The 15,961-nt window shown below is 45.5% G+C and overlaps 1 protein-coding gene across 1 annotated transcript in view; it reads right to left on the bottom strand.

The window, feature by feature from the left end:
• Positions 1–14,860, bottom strand: part of ext1c (exostoses (multiple) 1c) — a 56,730-nt gene extending 41,870 nt beyond the window's left edge. Inside the window, exons 1-2 of the mRNA XM_061741082.1 lie at positions 14,445–14,860; positions 10,667–11,984 (exon numbers count right to left, since the gene is read on the bottom strand). Coding sequence (XP_061597066.1) covers positions 10,667–11,613 — 947 coding nt within the window. The 5' untranslated portion in view covers positions 11,614–11,984; positions 14,445–14,860. The remainder of the gene's footprint in view (positions 1–10,666; positions 11,985–14,444) is intronic.
• Between the last annotated feature and the right edge of the window lie 1,101 nt (positions 14,861–15,961).

Genomic DNA, 15,961 nt, shown 5'->3' with positions numbered 1-15,961 from the left:
ATTCATTTTTTTTTTTAAATCTAGCATGAAGCAATGAATGCGACACCTCACATCACGTTAAGACACACGAGGTTGAGTCACACTTTTTTTCCCCAGGATGCTAGTTTTTGTATGTAAGGACATAGGTTTGCAGTATCTTTCTGTCGTACTGGGGCCAGTACGTAAAGGCTGATGGTGTACTGTAAAATTGGTGATCCACTTTCACGTGTTAAGAGTACCAGTATGCAAAGCTCCACCAGTCCTCCCGTTGACCTAGATGGAAAAGGTGCATCTCTGTGTTCCCAGCTATTGCCTATGAAAAGCTGTGCGTCAGACTTGTGACTGGTGGTGTAAACAAGCTGCAAACCATCCCAATGATGACTGTTAACATTCAGGGGGGCTAGGGCTGCTTCAGTGTCTCAACACTGAGCAGTGGTTCAGAGAACAATGAGGGCTTCAACACACGACCACAAACATTTATGAGGAATAACAGCATGCCACGCTGTTTTTACCCAGAATACAACAGCTCTCTTTTTTTAGACGCTGGAATGAAAGCTGTGGTTTTCCTGCCTCACAGAGGAGCAACGTTGAATGTTCCAGCTAAAACATTGGTCCTCGCAGCTTACTTAGGTTACAAATATAAATGTAGATCTGAGACCAGAAGGCTCCAACGCTCAGTCAAGACCACTAAAAAAAAATAAAAAAAATTCAGGCACTGCTAAAACCAGTTTTTTGGAAAAAGTAACAATAACCTTCAAGAGGGCAGATCTGACAAATAAACCTCTAAACAGGTGATGAACCAGACTGTAAATAAAAAATTAAAAAATCATTTTTGATATAAAGTTGAACATTTTAACATGGAGCTCAGTGGAGACTAACTCATTATTGACTATTATACCAGACCCTAGTGGTCAGTGGAGGAACTGCAGGTCTGGATCTAGATCCTAGCAGTCAGTAGTCCAGCTGCAGGACTTTATTCGGACTGTGGTGGTTAGTGTGGTCCTTATCTACTGGGTTTGTGTTGTGGTGGGCAGGTTGGTCCCTGAATCAACTGGGTTGATTATTCGAATCTTCATACTGAGTCAGGACTCCAAGGTCTCCATTAACTCGGGCCCTCAGTCTTCGGGCTAAAATTCATGGGAACACAGCAGACTCAGATGAGTTAAATATTTCAATAAACAAGTGGCAAACACAAAGGTGTTTGTTATCTGGCTGATATATTTATATGCATAATTATTATGTTATAATGATGGTGATTATAATTATTATCAGAATATAATATTAGAAGCAAAATGACTATAGTTATATCATAAAAATATGATATCATATATAACTATAATAGTGTTCTTTAGCGCTGTTTGTCAGGAACCAGTGTCCTCCATGTTTTAGATTTTTCTCTGTTCCAACACACCTGGATCAGAGAAATGTGTACATGTAGATAAACTGATAGGGATCCAATCACATGTATTTGAGGAGGGAAAGTAACCCGAGTTTACCACCACTAACATCCTTGTCTTCAACACTTCCAACAAACCTCCGGGAACTGGTCGGATCTGAACTTTATTGCGGGTTATAGTTGCTTTCCTTTTTTGTTTTTAGCTTTTTGAACGTGGTGATTTGTTGTACTAAACTGAGCCGGTCCCACAAGAACCTCAGAACCTCTCCTTCCATGTGCCAGCCCTCCACTCCACTCCACTCACTCTGGTTCATTTATATTCATCCTACGATCCACGCTGCCTTCACTTTCCAGAGAAAACTCTGCACCAAGAAAACTAGGCCATCAGGACTGTAGTCTTCCTCAACTCTTCTGGTCATTTTTTTCTTTCCTCTTTTGCGCAACATTCTAAGTAAAAGTAAGAGGAATTTATCCAGACATCCGAATAGGGTTGCTTGCACTCATTCATGACAACAAAGCCTATTGGTCCCAACAAGGCCTTTTGGCATCATCTCAAATTGCATTTTTGCCCACACCTGCATTCTGTTGCAGCATGCTTGCATAATGTTGCTCCTTGGCCAGCGCTTTGTCACTACGCACCAGGGTTTGGTCACTACACACCAGAGTTTGGTCACTACACACCTGCGTTTGGCCACTACGCACCTGTGGTTGATCACTATGCACCTGCGTTTGATCACTACGCACCTGCATTTGGTCACTACGCACCTGTGTCTGGTCACTACGCATGGTCACTACACACCAGAGTTTGGTCACTACACACCTGCGTTTGGCCACTACGCACCTGTGGTTGATCACTATGCACCTGCGTTTGATCACTACGCACCTGCATTTGGTCACTACGCACCTGTGTCTGGTCACTACGCACCTGCATTTGATCACTACGCACCTGCATTTGATCACTACGCACCAGCCTTTGGTCACTACGCACCTGCGTTTGGTCACTACGCACCTGAGTTTGGTCACTATACACCAGAGTTTGGTCACTACACACCAGAGTGTGGCCAGTACGCACCTGTGTTTGGTCACTAAGCACCTGCGTTTGATCACTATACACCTGTGGTGGGTCACTACGCACCTGCGTTTGATCACTACGCACCTGCATTTGATCACTACGCACCAGCCTTTGGTCACTACGCACCTGCGTTTGGTCACTACACACCAGAGTTTGGTCACTACACACCAGAGTGTGGCCAGTACGCACCTGTGTTTGGTCACTAAGCACCTGCGTTTGATCACTATACACCTGTGGTGGGTCACTACGCACCTGCGTTTGGTCACTACGCACCTGCGTTTGGTCACTACGTACCTGCGTTTGATCACTATACACCTGTGGTGGGTCACTACGCACCTGCGTTTGGTCACTACACACCAGAGTTTGGTCACTACACACCAGAGTGTGGCCAGTACGCACCTGTGTTTGGTCACTAAGCACCTGCGTTTGATCACTATACACCTGTGGTGGGTCACTACGCACCTGCGTTTGGTCACTACGCACCTGCGTTTGGTCACTACGTACCTGCGTTTGATCACTATACACCTGTGGTGGGTCACTACGCACCTGCGTTTGGTCACTATGCACCTGCGTTTGGTCACTACGTACCTGCGTTTGATCACTACGCACCTGCGTTTGGTCACTACACACCTGCGTTTGGTCACTACGCACTTGCGTTTGGTCACTACGCACCTGCGTTTCATCACTGAGTCACTGATCTTTGTTCCAGTTCTGGCAGAACTAATTTTAGAGGTTGTTTCCATAGCAAAGTTGAAATGAAGACGTATGGACAGACATCTTTGGTAAGTTTGGTTGGTGGTCTGGTAAGTCAACCTGGAAGGGTCCGGAAATTATCCATGTTGAAGGTTTCTGGACAAAAAGGTGCTGCCAGAAGTAGAAACTGATGGTCTAGAGGCAGTCCAGCTGGTGTCCTCTGGTTAGTCTGGTTAGCAGCCTTCAACCTCCAAACTCTTCCAGACCAACCCAGAACCAGAGTCTTAGTAAAGCAATGGCACGAAAAAACATAGCTCTAAGATTAAAGATTTCGGTTAGGGTTTTATTTACAGCTTAGACAACAAGACGGCACTACGCAGGTGATTTAGTGTTCAGGAGAACTGTAATAATTCTTCTTTTTTTTATCTCAGCTGAGAAACAAGATGTTTTGTTTTACTGTTCTCTTTTGTCTCTTTCTTCATCCTTGTCTCCCTGCCCTCTTAGCAGATCATGACAGTTTTTCTGTCTCAACAGCCGGACCTGGAATTGATATTTAGTCCATTAAACTGGAGTGGTGCTTAGGTGTCATCCTACTGGTAACTTAGGTCTTTGGTTTCCCAGGTCTCTTGAGGCTAATCTGTAGGCCAGCAGATGCATACGCTCATTAACCTGAAGACACCCTCTAAGAGCCTCATAAATTCACCACGACAGACCGGTCAAATGCTGGTTAGCGGATTTCTGAGGAGTGAAACAGGTCAGGGAACATACTGAAACCAAGTGGGCGGGGTTACGCAGACATCACTATTGCTGGTTTTATGGCTCCTTGTTTTTCATACACACTTCTGGCTGGATGTTTTCCCTCAGATATTGCTGTCCTCTTTCCCCCAGAAGCCACCCCCCCAACCCCCACCCCGTCGACCCACCAGCAGAAGGAAAACACCATGCAGCTCTCAGTTTCCTGACAAACAGCAGCTGTCTCTCACATTCACACCCCCGGAGCTCAGGCTGCATCCAAATCCACCTCTAAATACTAAATACAGAACCCAGCCCCTCCCCCACCACCCATGCGTCTGAGCAGTGGGCTGCCTGGAATAAATGAGCTCATTCATGCCATGAAGTGCCCCACCATCAGTGTAAACAGGCCAGAACTGGGCTGCCGCCAGGGTGGTTGTTGGACCAGAACCACCTCACAACGGTCAGTCTCAAAGCAAACCCAACGATGAATCAAGATTTACCCCCTGACAAACGTAACTGTTACTCACTATATCACCCGAGACAGATGTTAGAGACGGATACTCAATTACAGCCAACTATGATCAGCAAGGACTGACGGAGAAATCAAACCGTAGACTGCATCAGAGCAGAAACTGGATCACACCAGAGACCAGATCAGTTCAATTACATTTTATTTATGTAGTGTTTATTAAAATACAAGTTGTCTCTAGGTGCTTTCCAGAGATCCAGAACATGACCCCTGAGCAATTATTACATAAACAATGGCAGGAAAAAAGTCATTATTAAGAGGGAGGAAACCTTGAGCAGGGACCCCCTGCCAAAGGCCAGACGGGTAAAGCAAAAAAGGAAGATCAGAAAGAAAGGATGAAGAACAGAGAAAGGAGAGACACAGATATATTGTCAAAAGGTACAAAAGACAATATATATTAGTATTAATTATCCGTTTGCTGGAGAACTAAGAGTTCTATGTACATATTACTGATAATTATTAGATAATTAGATGGTGTACTACAGAGACAACTGACAGCAGACACTGAGATGGTCCGAGGGTGGGACTGCAGGTCAGCATGCAGCTCTGCAAGCTCTGGCCTGTACACATACAGAAGAGAAAAGGAGGGGGCACACAAACACAACAAACTACAAGAAGAATGGAGCACAATTATGCTAATGAGATACTTCTAATTAATACAGCCCAGTGGATCATGTTGATGCTCCCCTGCAGCATAGTTCTATAGCAGGATATCTACAACAAAGCTATGTTTGAGATTAACTATTTTATTCTGGTCCTGTAGTGCAGCTATGACTACTGGCCGTAACACATTAGAGTTTACACTAACTAGAGGTTTACTAACACTAACTAGAGGCTTACTGAACTCTAACTACAGGTTTATTAAACACTAACTAGAGGTTTACTAAACAGAAACGTTTAAGTTTGGTTTTAAAGGTGGAGGTGGTGTCAGCCTCCTTAACCCAGATTGGAAGTTGGTTCCATAGTAACGGTGCCTGAAAGCAGAAAGCCCACCCTCCAAATCTACATTTGGATACTCTAGGAACTACGAGTAAACCTGCACTCTGAGAACGGAGAGCTCTGTTAAGAACATACGGTACTATCAGGTCTTGGAGATAATTTATATGCAAGCAACAGAATGTTGAATGGAACCTTTATCAGCCTTCTGATTGGTCCCTGACTGACCAATCAGAAACATCATTCTCTGTTGCTACATCCGGGTCAGAATATCCGGTTGGACAAAACAGCCGTCTCTCTCGTTCACATCAATGGAAAAAGCGTAGTTTTTACTTCCCTTGTGTCGAAATTTAAATCATTGGATTATTTTCTTAAAGCAGCACAATGTAACTTTCAGCTTTTCTGAGTTTGGCGACATCTTTTGGACAAAAGCGGTAGTGCTTTACCAGAAAGAACACTACGTTTCCCATGAGCACCAGCGCGTACTGCCGGAAAACTCCTGTCCCGTCGCTGCATTTGTTTTGAGAGAAGACAGGACGCTTTTCTGTTTCACCAAGTGAACAGACGGAACGCAAAAAAAAAGATGTTAAACTGCTGGAAAGGAACTGGAATTTATCAGGATACCTTAAACAAGGAAGCCAGGGAGCGGTATATGGAGAAAATAATGATTATTAACAGTCTGGATCCATATGAAATCCCTACTAAAGAATGGAGCTCCTCGTCAGAGCGCCACTCTTTAGAAGGGATTACTGCCGCAGTTCTGCAGAACCACTGTCTCCGGCTACCTTGTTTAGGAGTGTTTGGCAGCTGCTTTGGTAAATGTTTGACTCGCCATGTGTTTCAATAAATTAGTATAATAGTACAACATACAGTACATGTTTTGTATTACTCTTACTTTTCTTTCTTTTTTTTTTTGACTGCTTTGAAGAGGCTCCGAGGCGTGAGCAATATTTTTTTTTCCTCGTGAGATTATTTTTTTCCTCTGCAGCTACAAATCAAATAATTAATATTTTTTCCTCAACAAAATTAATCGCACCGCAGAGAGCTGGCCAACAACTGTATTTAGCTGGAGAAGTGGGAAATAAAACCCGTTTGAATGATCCGACCCCGGTCTGTGAGTGTTTGTTTGTGGTTTAATAAACCCGTGTTTTGATCCGACGCCCGTCTGTGTGCGTGTTGCCGACGACTCTTTTACTCTTTTACTTTGTTATATCAGATACTTGGCCTGCGTGGTTCTGCCTCCGAGCAGGAAACCGTTGAAAAGTTAAACCATTAGGATCTTTTCCCCACGTCTGTTGTGTGGAGCTGCTGCAGCCACAACGCAGCAACGGGTTACCAGCTTCTGCGGAGCTGCGCTCCAAGCCCCGCCCATTTTCGTCTCGACTACGAATCGGGAAGGAGGGGGAAGTGACGTATGCCGTAAAGCTGTCAAAGCCGTAAAAATGTGTAGTTTTTTAGTGTGGAAGATCAGGGATGGGCATTGTGGGGGATGAAGGTCCTGCAGCTCCCCGGACACTCGAGGTGGCAAGAATGTGTGGTAACTCATCGCTGGAATTGTGTACCATAACCGTAGCACCTTGAGGCGGGATGGGGCTGGCAGCGTTGGGCAACTGTGCAGCTGTACTGGGAACAGTTGGCATCACCTCCTTTCTGGAGTCTGGATGAGTGGAGCTTTGCTCGGTGATGGACTGGCCCAGTAGAGACATTAACCCCGTCAGAACCTCAGCGTAGTCCCGCCCTGTGAGTTTAGCCAACTGTTTTAATTCGCCCAGGTATTCCCTTGTTTTTAACTCCCCAAAAGAATCCGCGCAAACGGTGGCGAGTTCTAAAATATCATAAGTCACTTTTTCTTCTTCACAACTGTATGTGTACGGCAAAATTTTCTGCAGTTCACACAAAGCACTTCCCGACTCAAATTCGACAATAATCATGTTCTGGAAAACGCCAGGCTCAGTTATAGCCACGATATTAGAGGGGTTGCCGTACCGACTTACGAATGCAACAACCTCATCGTCTGTGTGGTCACCGGTTACATGTTTAATTAAAACAGCGTTCGGAATTTTTATGCCCTTTGTTTCCAAAACGTCCATATTTGCAATGAATGTCAACTTTACTATTGTTATTTGCTCAGCTCTGCACTCCCTCCTGGCTAGCTCACCACAAATTATGTAGCACCTATGTCACACAACTTAATGCTAAAGCTAATGTGTAACAATAAAATACAACAATAGGCTAGTGATCAGAAGGCTAAGGTACGACCAAAGGAGGGAGCAGACAGAGACTGAGTTTGCTGGTTATTGATACCATGTATTTTTTTATAGCAAAAAGTGCAATGAAAACCCACAACAATAAAAGTGAAATTATATACAGTGAACCGACAAATCTGCTAAAGGCAGACAATTCATGAATTACGGTAAGTTAACTTCCTTTCAATCATTTGCATATTCACATTCAAGTAATCAAGATTTATCAAAGTCAGAGTCAGCAATAAGAAAAAAAACCCATACACTTGGTTCTTTATGAACACCAAAAAGATGCTCCCAGCTGCCCCCCCCACAGTTTAATGTAAACCCACGTCTGGGTTGGGGAATTGAGTCCAGGGGAAATGGGTGGTAAAGTGTATAGGGGAGGATGTGTGTGCGTGTGGTGGGCAGGGGCTGAGCAAGTGGGGTGAGAGTCTTTTACTGGGCTACAAAGAGCCCCCTACCAGCCTGGCAGGAGGGATGCGACTCATTCGACAATCTTGTCAGTCCGTGGCTCCTTTAGCTCACCATCTATAAGACCCGGTCGTCGCTGCGTACTACTCATACGTTCGGGCGTCACGGTCTCGGCACGGCAGTTGCGACACGGTAAGGGGCTCCTGTAGCTCGTCTCTCATGCAGCTTCCCCACTGCTCTCTCTCTGAGACTGAACTGCAGCGGCTCAATACTAAACCTTGGTTGGTCGCGCCGACCCACGTGACCCCGTGACGTCACTGCCAACTACAACGGTGATTGGCCCAGGTGAACCAGGTAACCATCCCGCGAGATTTGGACGTAATACCGCGAGATTTGGACGTAATACCGCGAGATTTGGACGTAATACCGCGAGAGTTGAGAAATAGATAACCCGACTTGAGGGATTTATCACCCCTGTTACACTACCATGCTCCTCAAAGTTACATAGTGCCAGTGAAGGCGATACAGACCCCTCAGACCATGACAGAGGTTCATTAAATCTGTTGGAAGTTGATGTACCATCACAATGACTCTGGAAATATGATATTAAGGTGGAAAAGTTACGTAGTGTCGCTTTAAACTTTGTATTAGTAAAAGGAACACTTGGGAGCACACTGCACACAGTGTAGCGAGGGTGCAGCATATCCAATCCGTACTTCCAAAACAAAGTCGGCTTTGCAGCAGGCTACAACCCTTAGCTACAACCTTGGAAAAACCTTTATTAATTTGTCTTAAAATGGTTAAACGGTAAAATGGTTAAACCGAGGGAATCACAGGAATACATTTCATCCCAAAACCAACGCTAAATTACAAAAAATGTCTGCTTTGAATAAAGCTATGTGGACGGCTGCACACGCAGTTAACCCTTCCACCGTGCTATGAGCTAAACTAATCAAAAGATCTTGTTTTTGTCGAAAACCTCAGTTTTTTTAAAGTCACTACACGGTACCTGAAGTGTTTCTTTTTACCTATATCTTATATATATCTAGTTGCTGTTTATTTTCATTGGTACATTAATTAGAAATAAAGTGATGTAAAACCCCGTTTTTACAATGGAAGTGGACAGGAGAGATGACAGTTTTGTCCGACCTAGCAACAGGGGCGGGGCTTGACAAAGGGTCAATTGGATTCTGACTTATACAGTACAGGGATGAAGTGAGGCTAAAACTGGAGAGACGTGGGCTCTCTTGCTGATTCCTGTCAGCACTCGCGCTGCTGCATTATGGATCAGCTGGAGGATATTCAGAGAATTACTTGGACATCCTGCTAATAACACATTACAGTAATCTAGTCTAAAAGATACAAAGCCTGAAGTTTTTCCATATCACTCTGCGAGAGGATGCTCCTAATCTTTGCGATATTATGGATATGAAAAAAATTCTGTTTTACAAACCTGATTAATATGCTGTATACGACAAATCCTTATCGAGAATAACTAACAAGGTTTCACACAGTTGCACTGGAGGCCATCGCAACACCATCTTATCCCTTCCTGAGGTGTTTGGAACCAAAAACAATAAACTTTGTTTTATCTGGATTTAGAAGCAAATAGTTTGTTGATATCTAGTCCTAATTGTCCGTAAGACTAAGAAATTTGGTTAACGGTTCTGTTTCATCTGGCTTCATTGACAAATACAGCTGTGTATCATCAGCATAGAAAAGACAATTGATGCCATAATTCTGGATAATACTTAACAAGGGCTGCATGTATGAACTGAACAACATTGGGCCTAGCACTGAACCCTGTGCAGTAAAATTTTGTAATCTACATTATCAAAAGCAGAGACCAGATCAGACCGGAGAGCGCATCAGACCAAGAAACTGCATCAGACAAGAGACCGATCCAAACCAGAAAACCACTCACTGTTTTTTTATTGCTTGACATCATTTTGGTAGGAACAAAATGCACCCAACCCCCGTTTATCCAAAACTAGGCGATAGTAGCAGACCTGGACCCCCGCTGAAACACACCCACCTTAGTTCAGTGTGCAGAAGTTACCACAAGATGGCTACAATAACAAGGAGCTTCTGCTGCTGGAGGTGGACTGAGGAGCTAGCAGTTGTTCAGGCAGCCGTCCTCCGTTCCTCAGACAGACGCCTGAGGGACTCCAATTGTATGACAACGAGCCGAGGATTAACCCCTGAGCAATTCAGGACCCAGGATAGGGCCTTGAGGAACTCTAGATGTAAGAAAGATGGCTCAGAACAGAGCACTGAGAAACTCCACATAAATTAAGACAGTCCTAGGACATAGTCCTAAGTCACTCAAAGCCCAAAATGAAGACCCTAAGACTTTCAAACCTAAGAAGATGGGCCGGGTCCAACTCTGGAAACAGCATGGACTATCATCTCTGAAACTGCTTCTCAAACTGTATTAGACAAAGACTGAACATATTCCTGTGAGCCCCAGGAGACGATGGCAATGAGATTCATTTGGAGCTCATACATGAAGTCTGGCTGGTATAAGATCAGTTATCTGTATCGGCTGATGCCCTGAAGCCTATGTGTCTCTGAGAACATGAGCACAACCATTAAGCTAAAACCAGCACCTAAAGTTCAAGAGCCTTCACCTCAGCTGACCCCCCTCACTGTTGAGTGATGTGTCTTACCTCTCATATTCCAGGTTGTCGTGGTCACAGCGAGCATCTTTGTGCTTCTCCCAGTCCTTCCCGTGACGACAGGTCGTCAGCGACACAATGTCCTTCCCGTTGTGGATGTGATGGAGGGCATTGCGGGTGTCAGAGCCAATCCCCGTCAGGTAACGCTTCCCTTTGAACATAAGCAGGTACTTCCTGCGGGGCGGGGTGCTGTTCCTCACCAGCCAGCCCCGCTCTCCACCCTTCTGTGGGTGGTCCCTAGAGAACAGCGGGATGGAGACGTCGAACCCAGGCCGGAAGTGCTCTGAGTTCAGGCTGGCTTTGGCCAGGATGGCCTGGCCCACATTGAACCCAAGGTCCTCAGTGTAGTTGGGCCAGGTGCCCGAGTACAGATTGAAGATCAAATGGTTGCGTCCGTCATTCCACAGAGGGTAACCGCGGATACGTTCATCCACGTTGGGAACAAACTGTCCAGAAAGCTGGTCCCGGTCTAATGTGTCAATGCCAAGCACGAACAGACACGCCTCCCGGGGATCTGATGTGTAGTAGCGCGACTCTGATATCGAGGTCAAGATCTTCCTGTAGCTCTCGGACACCCGGTCGCTCTTCTCTGCTGGGTACACATAAACCCGAAACCCATCCCTGCCTCGGTGCCGGCACCGCGAGAAGTCAAAGCACGTCTCCATGCGGCAGCGGCTGTCCTTGTAGATGGATGTCCACGCCTGGCGGCGCTGCCATGGCGACTCAGCCATCCCCGGATCTGTCTGGAGCTCATCCAAATGGGCGTAGCGGGGCAGGAAGACCCGATCGGTCCAGTTGGGCCAGGGCCGCACCACATCACCCCGGTGACGTGTCAGCATGTGCAGCAGGCGGAGCTGGGCCCCCCCGCCCCAGTAGACCAGAACAAGCCAGCAGCACGCACACAAACCCAGCAGAACGTACTTCTTACGCGCCTGCATGGGGGTTGTCAGGGTCCGCAGACTAACCCGGGTCACTGAGTGCCAACAGTACACTAAGAAGGGACAACATCAGCAGGGGTCTTAGAGGAGCAGCTGCTGCTTGAAATCAACCTGGGGAAGGTCATAAAACCATTTCCAGCATCAGATGTGGATCTTCTGACATGTGACCATTTCTGCTTCCTTGCTCTCCTTGGTTCTCTCGGGCTCCAGTTCTCCTCCGACAGTCCGAGTCCCATCCACCTGCTTTCAGAAGGAGACCTTCAGCAAATCTCAGCTCTGCAGCTGCAGCAAGGTAGACCAACTTCCCCAGGGCAATTCAGCCGCCTCATGCTGCCGATCTGCACGGCCCCGCCCCTTCACGCCCCGACACCCTACGGAGAAGAAAGCAAACAAGAGTCCACATCAGGACACATTGTCACATAGATCAGCGCCGATCAAGACTCAGGGCTCTGAGGGCTTCTTCACACCACTCTGATCCAGCCAGACAACCGCATCCGGTCGTGTTGAGGGATTAGAACCTCTTTTTTCATCCTGGTTTTGTGGTTCTAACTTTTTTGTACGACTTCATCTACCAGGACCAGAACTTTGTCTAGGATCGGTCAGCTTAGGGCTGGGCGATATATCGAGATTTTAATATATATCGATAAATTTTCAAACACGATATGGTACGAGACAATATCGTTTATATCGATTTAAAAAAAAATATATATATATATTTTTTTTTTTTTTACATTTTTTTTTTTTTAATGATTTTGATATAGCTTATTTTGTGACAAATTGACTTGAATGTTTTATTTGAGATTTGCACAAATGTTTTGTTATTTGCACAACTGTCAACCTCAGTGGAAAAGTCTGCCTGTTACTGTCTACATTGTATTAATTGCACAGTGTATTTTAATTTAATTGTTATGCAGGAAAGGGATATTTGTTTTATTTTATTCAAGAAGTATTTTTATTCTATATATGCAGGCAGTTTATTTTTATTTCATTTGTTTTATACATTTTGATATTGTGCAGACCTCTGTTCATAAAGGAACCTGTGTGACATTTGGCACGAGGCTTTGTATTAAAACTGACTGTTTTTTTAAGGGTTTGCCTCAGAAAAAAATGAAGCTAACAGAGATGCTATGCTATAATGCTTTGGGGAAAACCCCAATTAAGGCACAGAAAAAATATCGAGATATATATCGAGTATCGCCATTTAGCTAGAAAATATCGAGATATGACTTTTGGTCCATATCGCCCAGCCCTAGGTCAGCTTAACTGGAAGGTGCAGACTGGGTTCCAGTTGAACTGGTTGTGTACTGGTCAGGCACCAGGTTTGGAAACGGACAAAAGAGAAGCTTTTTACATCATATTTAAAAACATTAGAGTCTTTCAAACAGTGAACAAGTGTGTGAGTCAATAAAAGAACGGCAGGTCCGGATCCAGGCCCTAGTGGTCAGTAGAGGAACTGCAGGTCTGGATTCACACACAAATACACCTCATCTAAGAAGTTTCCACGTTTATATGACCACCTCAAAACCGTCCACCCTATAAACCTAAACCTGACTTTCCTGGAGCGGATCCCTGATCAGTTCAGCATTGATCTGCCCTCTAGGAATGTTCCAGAGGGTTTTCAAGATCCCTGACTTATGGCTTACTGAGGATCCAGAGGAGATATGATATACAAGGAAATACTCAGGATTGTGGGCAATCCTGAGTATTCCCTTACTACTTTTGTACTGTAAGATGTAGGAGCTGCAACCATGTGCTACTAATCCTCATCATTGATGACCTGATCATCAGCAGGTGGGCAGAGCTCTAGAAAAGTAGATGTCCCAGCAGATTGACCTCAAGATCAGAAACCCAAGAGCTCCATCTCAGAGCCCACGGGCCTCGCTAAACAAAGCAGCAGACTTCTGGATCAATGTCCTCTGGACAGATGAGACCAAAGGTCTTAATGTCCATAATCATGTTTAGAGAAAACCAAACACAGCATTTCAGCAGAAACACCTCATACCCACTGTCAAGCACGGTGGTGGAGGGATGATGGTCTGGATCTTCTAGAAAAAAAAAAGTGTGTCTGAGAGATAAAGATTGACTGCTGCCAAAGGTGGGTCTAACAGCAGTTGAAACACGGGGGTACTTAGGATTGCTCTCGTTTTACAGAGAAGGGTTTTTGTTGTGTGAAATAAGACCTGGAAACAGGCATTGTAGCATAAAATTGTCAAATTGGTTTAATTCACCGTACAAATTGTTAAAGATTACTTTTGTAATACTGTATTTGACCCGGTCTTTGTACGTTTCGACCGTATAGAAACGTAATTCTTGCCATTGTAAGAATGAGATGTGTACCTGCTGTACTTTACTGCCCTTACTTTTTAACAACTTGTGCTTTCTATTATTTTATCTCTTTCCTTATAATTGTATTTGTCATTTACTGTTTAATTGCATCTTGCTGCTTTTGATGTTGATGAAGCACTTTGCTTCATTAACTTTGCACTTTGCACAATTACCTTGTGTTGAATTGTGCTACACAAATAAACATGCCTTGCCTTAAAAGTGAGATCATCCATCATCATCAGCTGGTTATAGACTAAAAGATCATGAGCTGCATCACTCTTCAACCACCCAGCCAGGTGAGCAGCAGTGCTTCTCTCTGTTTGAACCAGACCAGAACCAGACCAGAGCAGAAGCCAGAACCAGAGCAGAACCAGAGCCAGAACCAGAACCAGAGCCAGACCGCTTACCTCCTGCTCCAGGCAGCAGCGCAGAGCTGAGATCCGGGATCCGGGATCCGGGACGCGGCGAGCGCACCTGCGGGGGAACCCGCCACCTGTTCGGCTCACCTGTAGAGACTCGGACCCGGCGGTTCGGCTCGGAGCTCAGCAGAGCCTGCAGCTGTGAGATGACGCTCGTTGATCCGGAGCGGACTGACACCTCTCCCCCGCGGATTTGCGGATCCCTCTGACACCTCCGCGGGCGGATCTAGTCCGCTGCGTGATCCGCGTTGCCGTCCATCACTTCACCCAGATCCAGACCCTCCAGAACCTGCACACCCGGGCCTCACGTGCGGACATGCGCGTGCGCAGCTCTAGGTGATAACAATGAGAGTGTCGGCTCCAGGCCCCTCCTCCTGCTGCTGGACGGTGGTTCTTCTGTTCACGAGCATCTGCGGGCCTGCGCGATGGCCTCTCCGCTTGGCCGTGACCGCCGATGGCGCATGATCCATTTCTGCAGAGCCGCGCTGCGCGCAGGAAACCCGCCACCCCTCTGCTCGCTGATTGGTCCAGCAGCGTGGTCGCTCCTGCACGCAGACACACACAAACAAACACACATACACACACACACACACACACACACGCACATCTGGAGGCGTCTATGGCAACCCCCGCTGTCCAGTAAACACCACCGTAAAAACATTTTTTTTTCTTTTTGAGTTTTTTTATTTAAAGGGGACCTATTATGAAAAACACGTTTTCTCTTGCTTTAACATATATAAAGTGGTCTCCCCTCAGCCTGCCAACTCAGAGAAGGAGGAAAGCAACCAAATTCTGCAGTGTCTGTACAGCCGCCCGGATGAGCCATCCAGTGCAGGCACGCCGATTTTTTCCAGTGGCCAGCCGCGGTACTGCAACAAAAAATCCCATGGGGCCCAAAAATCTTTTTCCCCATAGACCACAATAGTAAAAGAGAAGCCTCTAAAACTGTTCTCAGGACACCTCCAGCTGTAATCACCGTCAATTACTAATCTTTGTATTCTATATTTTTAAGTCATGGACTTTATATCCGTCAAAAATGTTTTATAACGGCCAGAAAAGTAAAAGAAAAGTCTCTTTCTGGGCGTGACTTTGCGGCTGTGTCCGTGCACTCTATGGATGTATTATATTAATACATATTATATAATTATATTATATTAATACATTGATAATATATGTAATAATATACATTAATTAATATATTATATTAATACATATTATATTAATACTCGTTCTCATTGCCCCTCGGCATGATGGGAGGTCCCAGAGCATCATGGGAGGTGACTCAACTGCGCATGCTCTATGGGCCCCATAACGCGGAAGTAAACCCGGAAGTCAGGAACTTTTTTCGCCGTATACGCCAGGCGAGCAACTTCCATTGAAATGAACGGGGGCTATTTTCCTGTCCGGTATCCAGGTTAATATAATACATCCATGATCCAGTGTCATGTGACTTCTACGAGCCCTTTCGTTACATAACCAAAATGCAAACCACGGCCACAACTAAACACCGTGTCATAACTGCATGCGAGCGTCCGACTATCACGTCGCGTTGCGTGACATCGGGCGCTCTCTGTCCACACTGAAACCGTTAATATGCAGTTCTG

Source organism: Cololabis saira, chromosome 15 (assembly GCF_033807715.1).
Source record: "Cololabis saira isolate AMF1-May2022 chromosome 15, fColSai1.1, whole genome shotgun sequence".
NCBI classification, from domain to species: Eukaryota; Metazoa; Chordata; class Actinopteri; order Beloniformes; family Belonidae; genus Cololabis; species Cololabis saira.
This window is presented reverse-complemented; position numbering and strand designations above follow the sequence as displayed.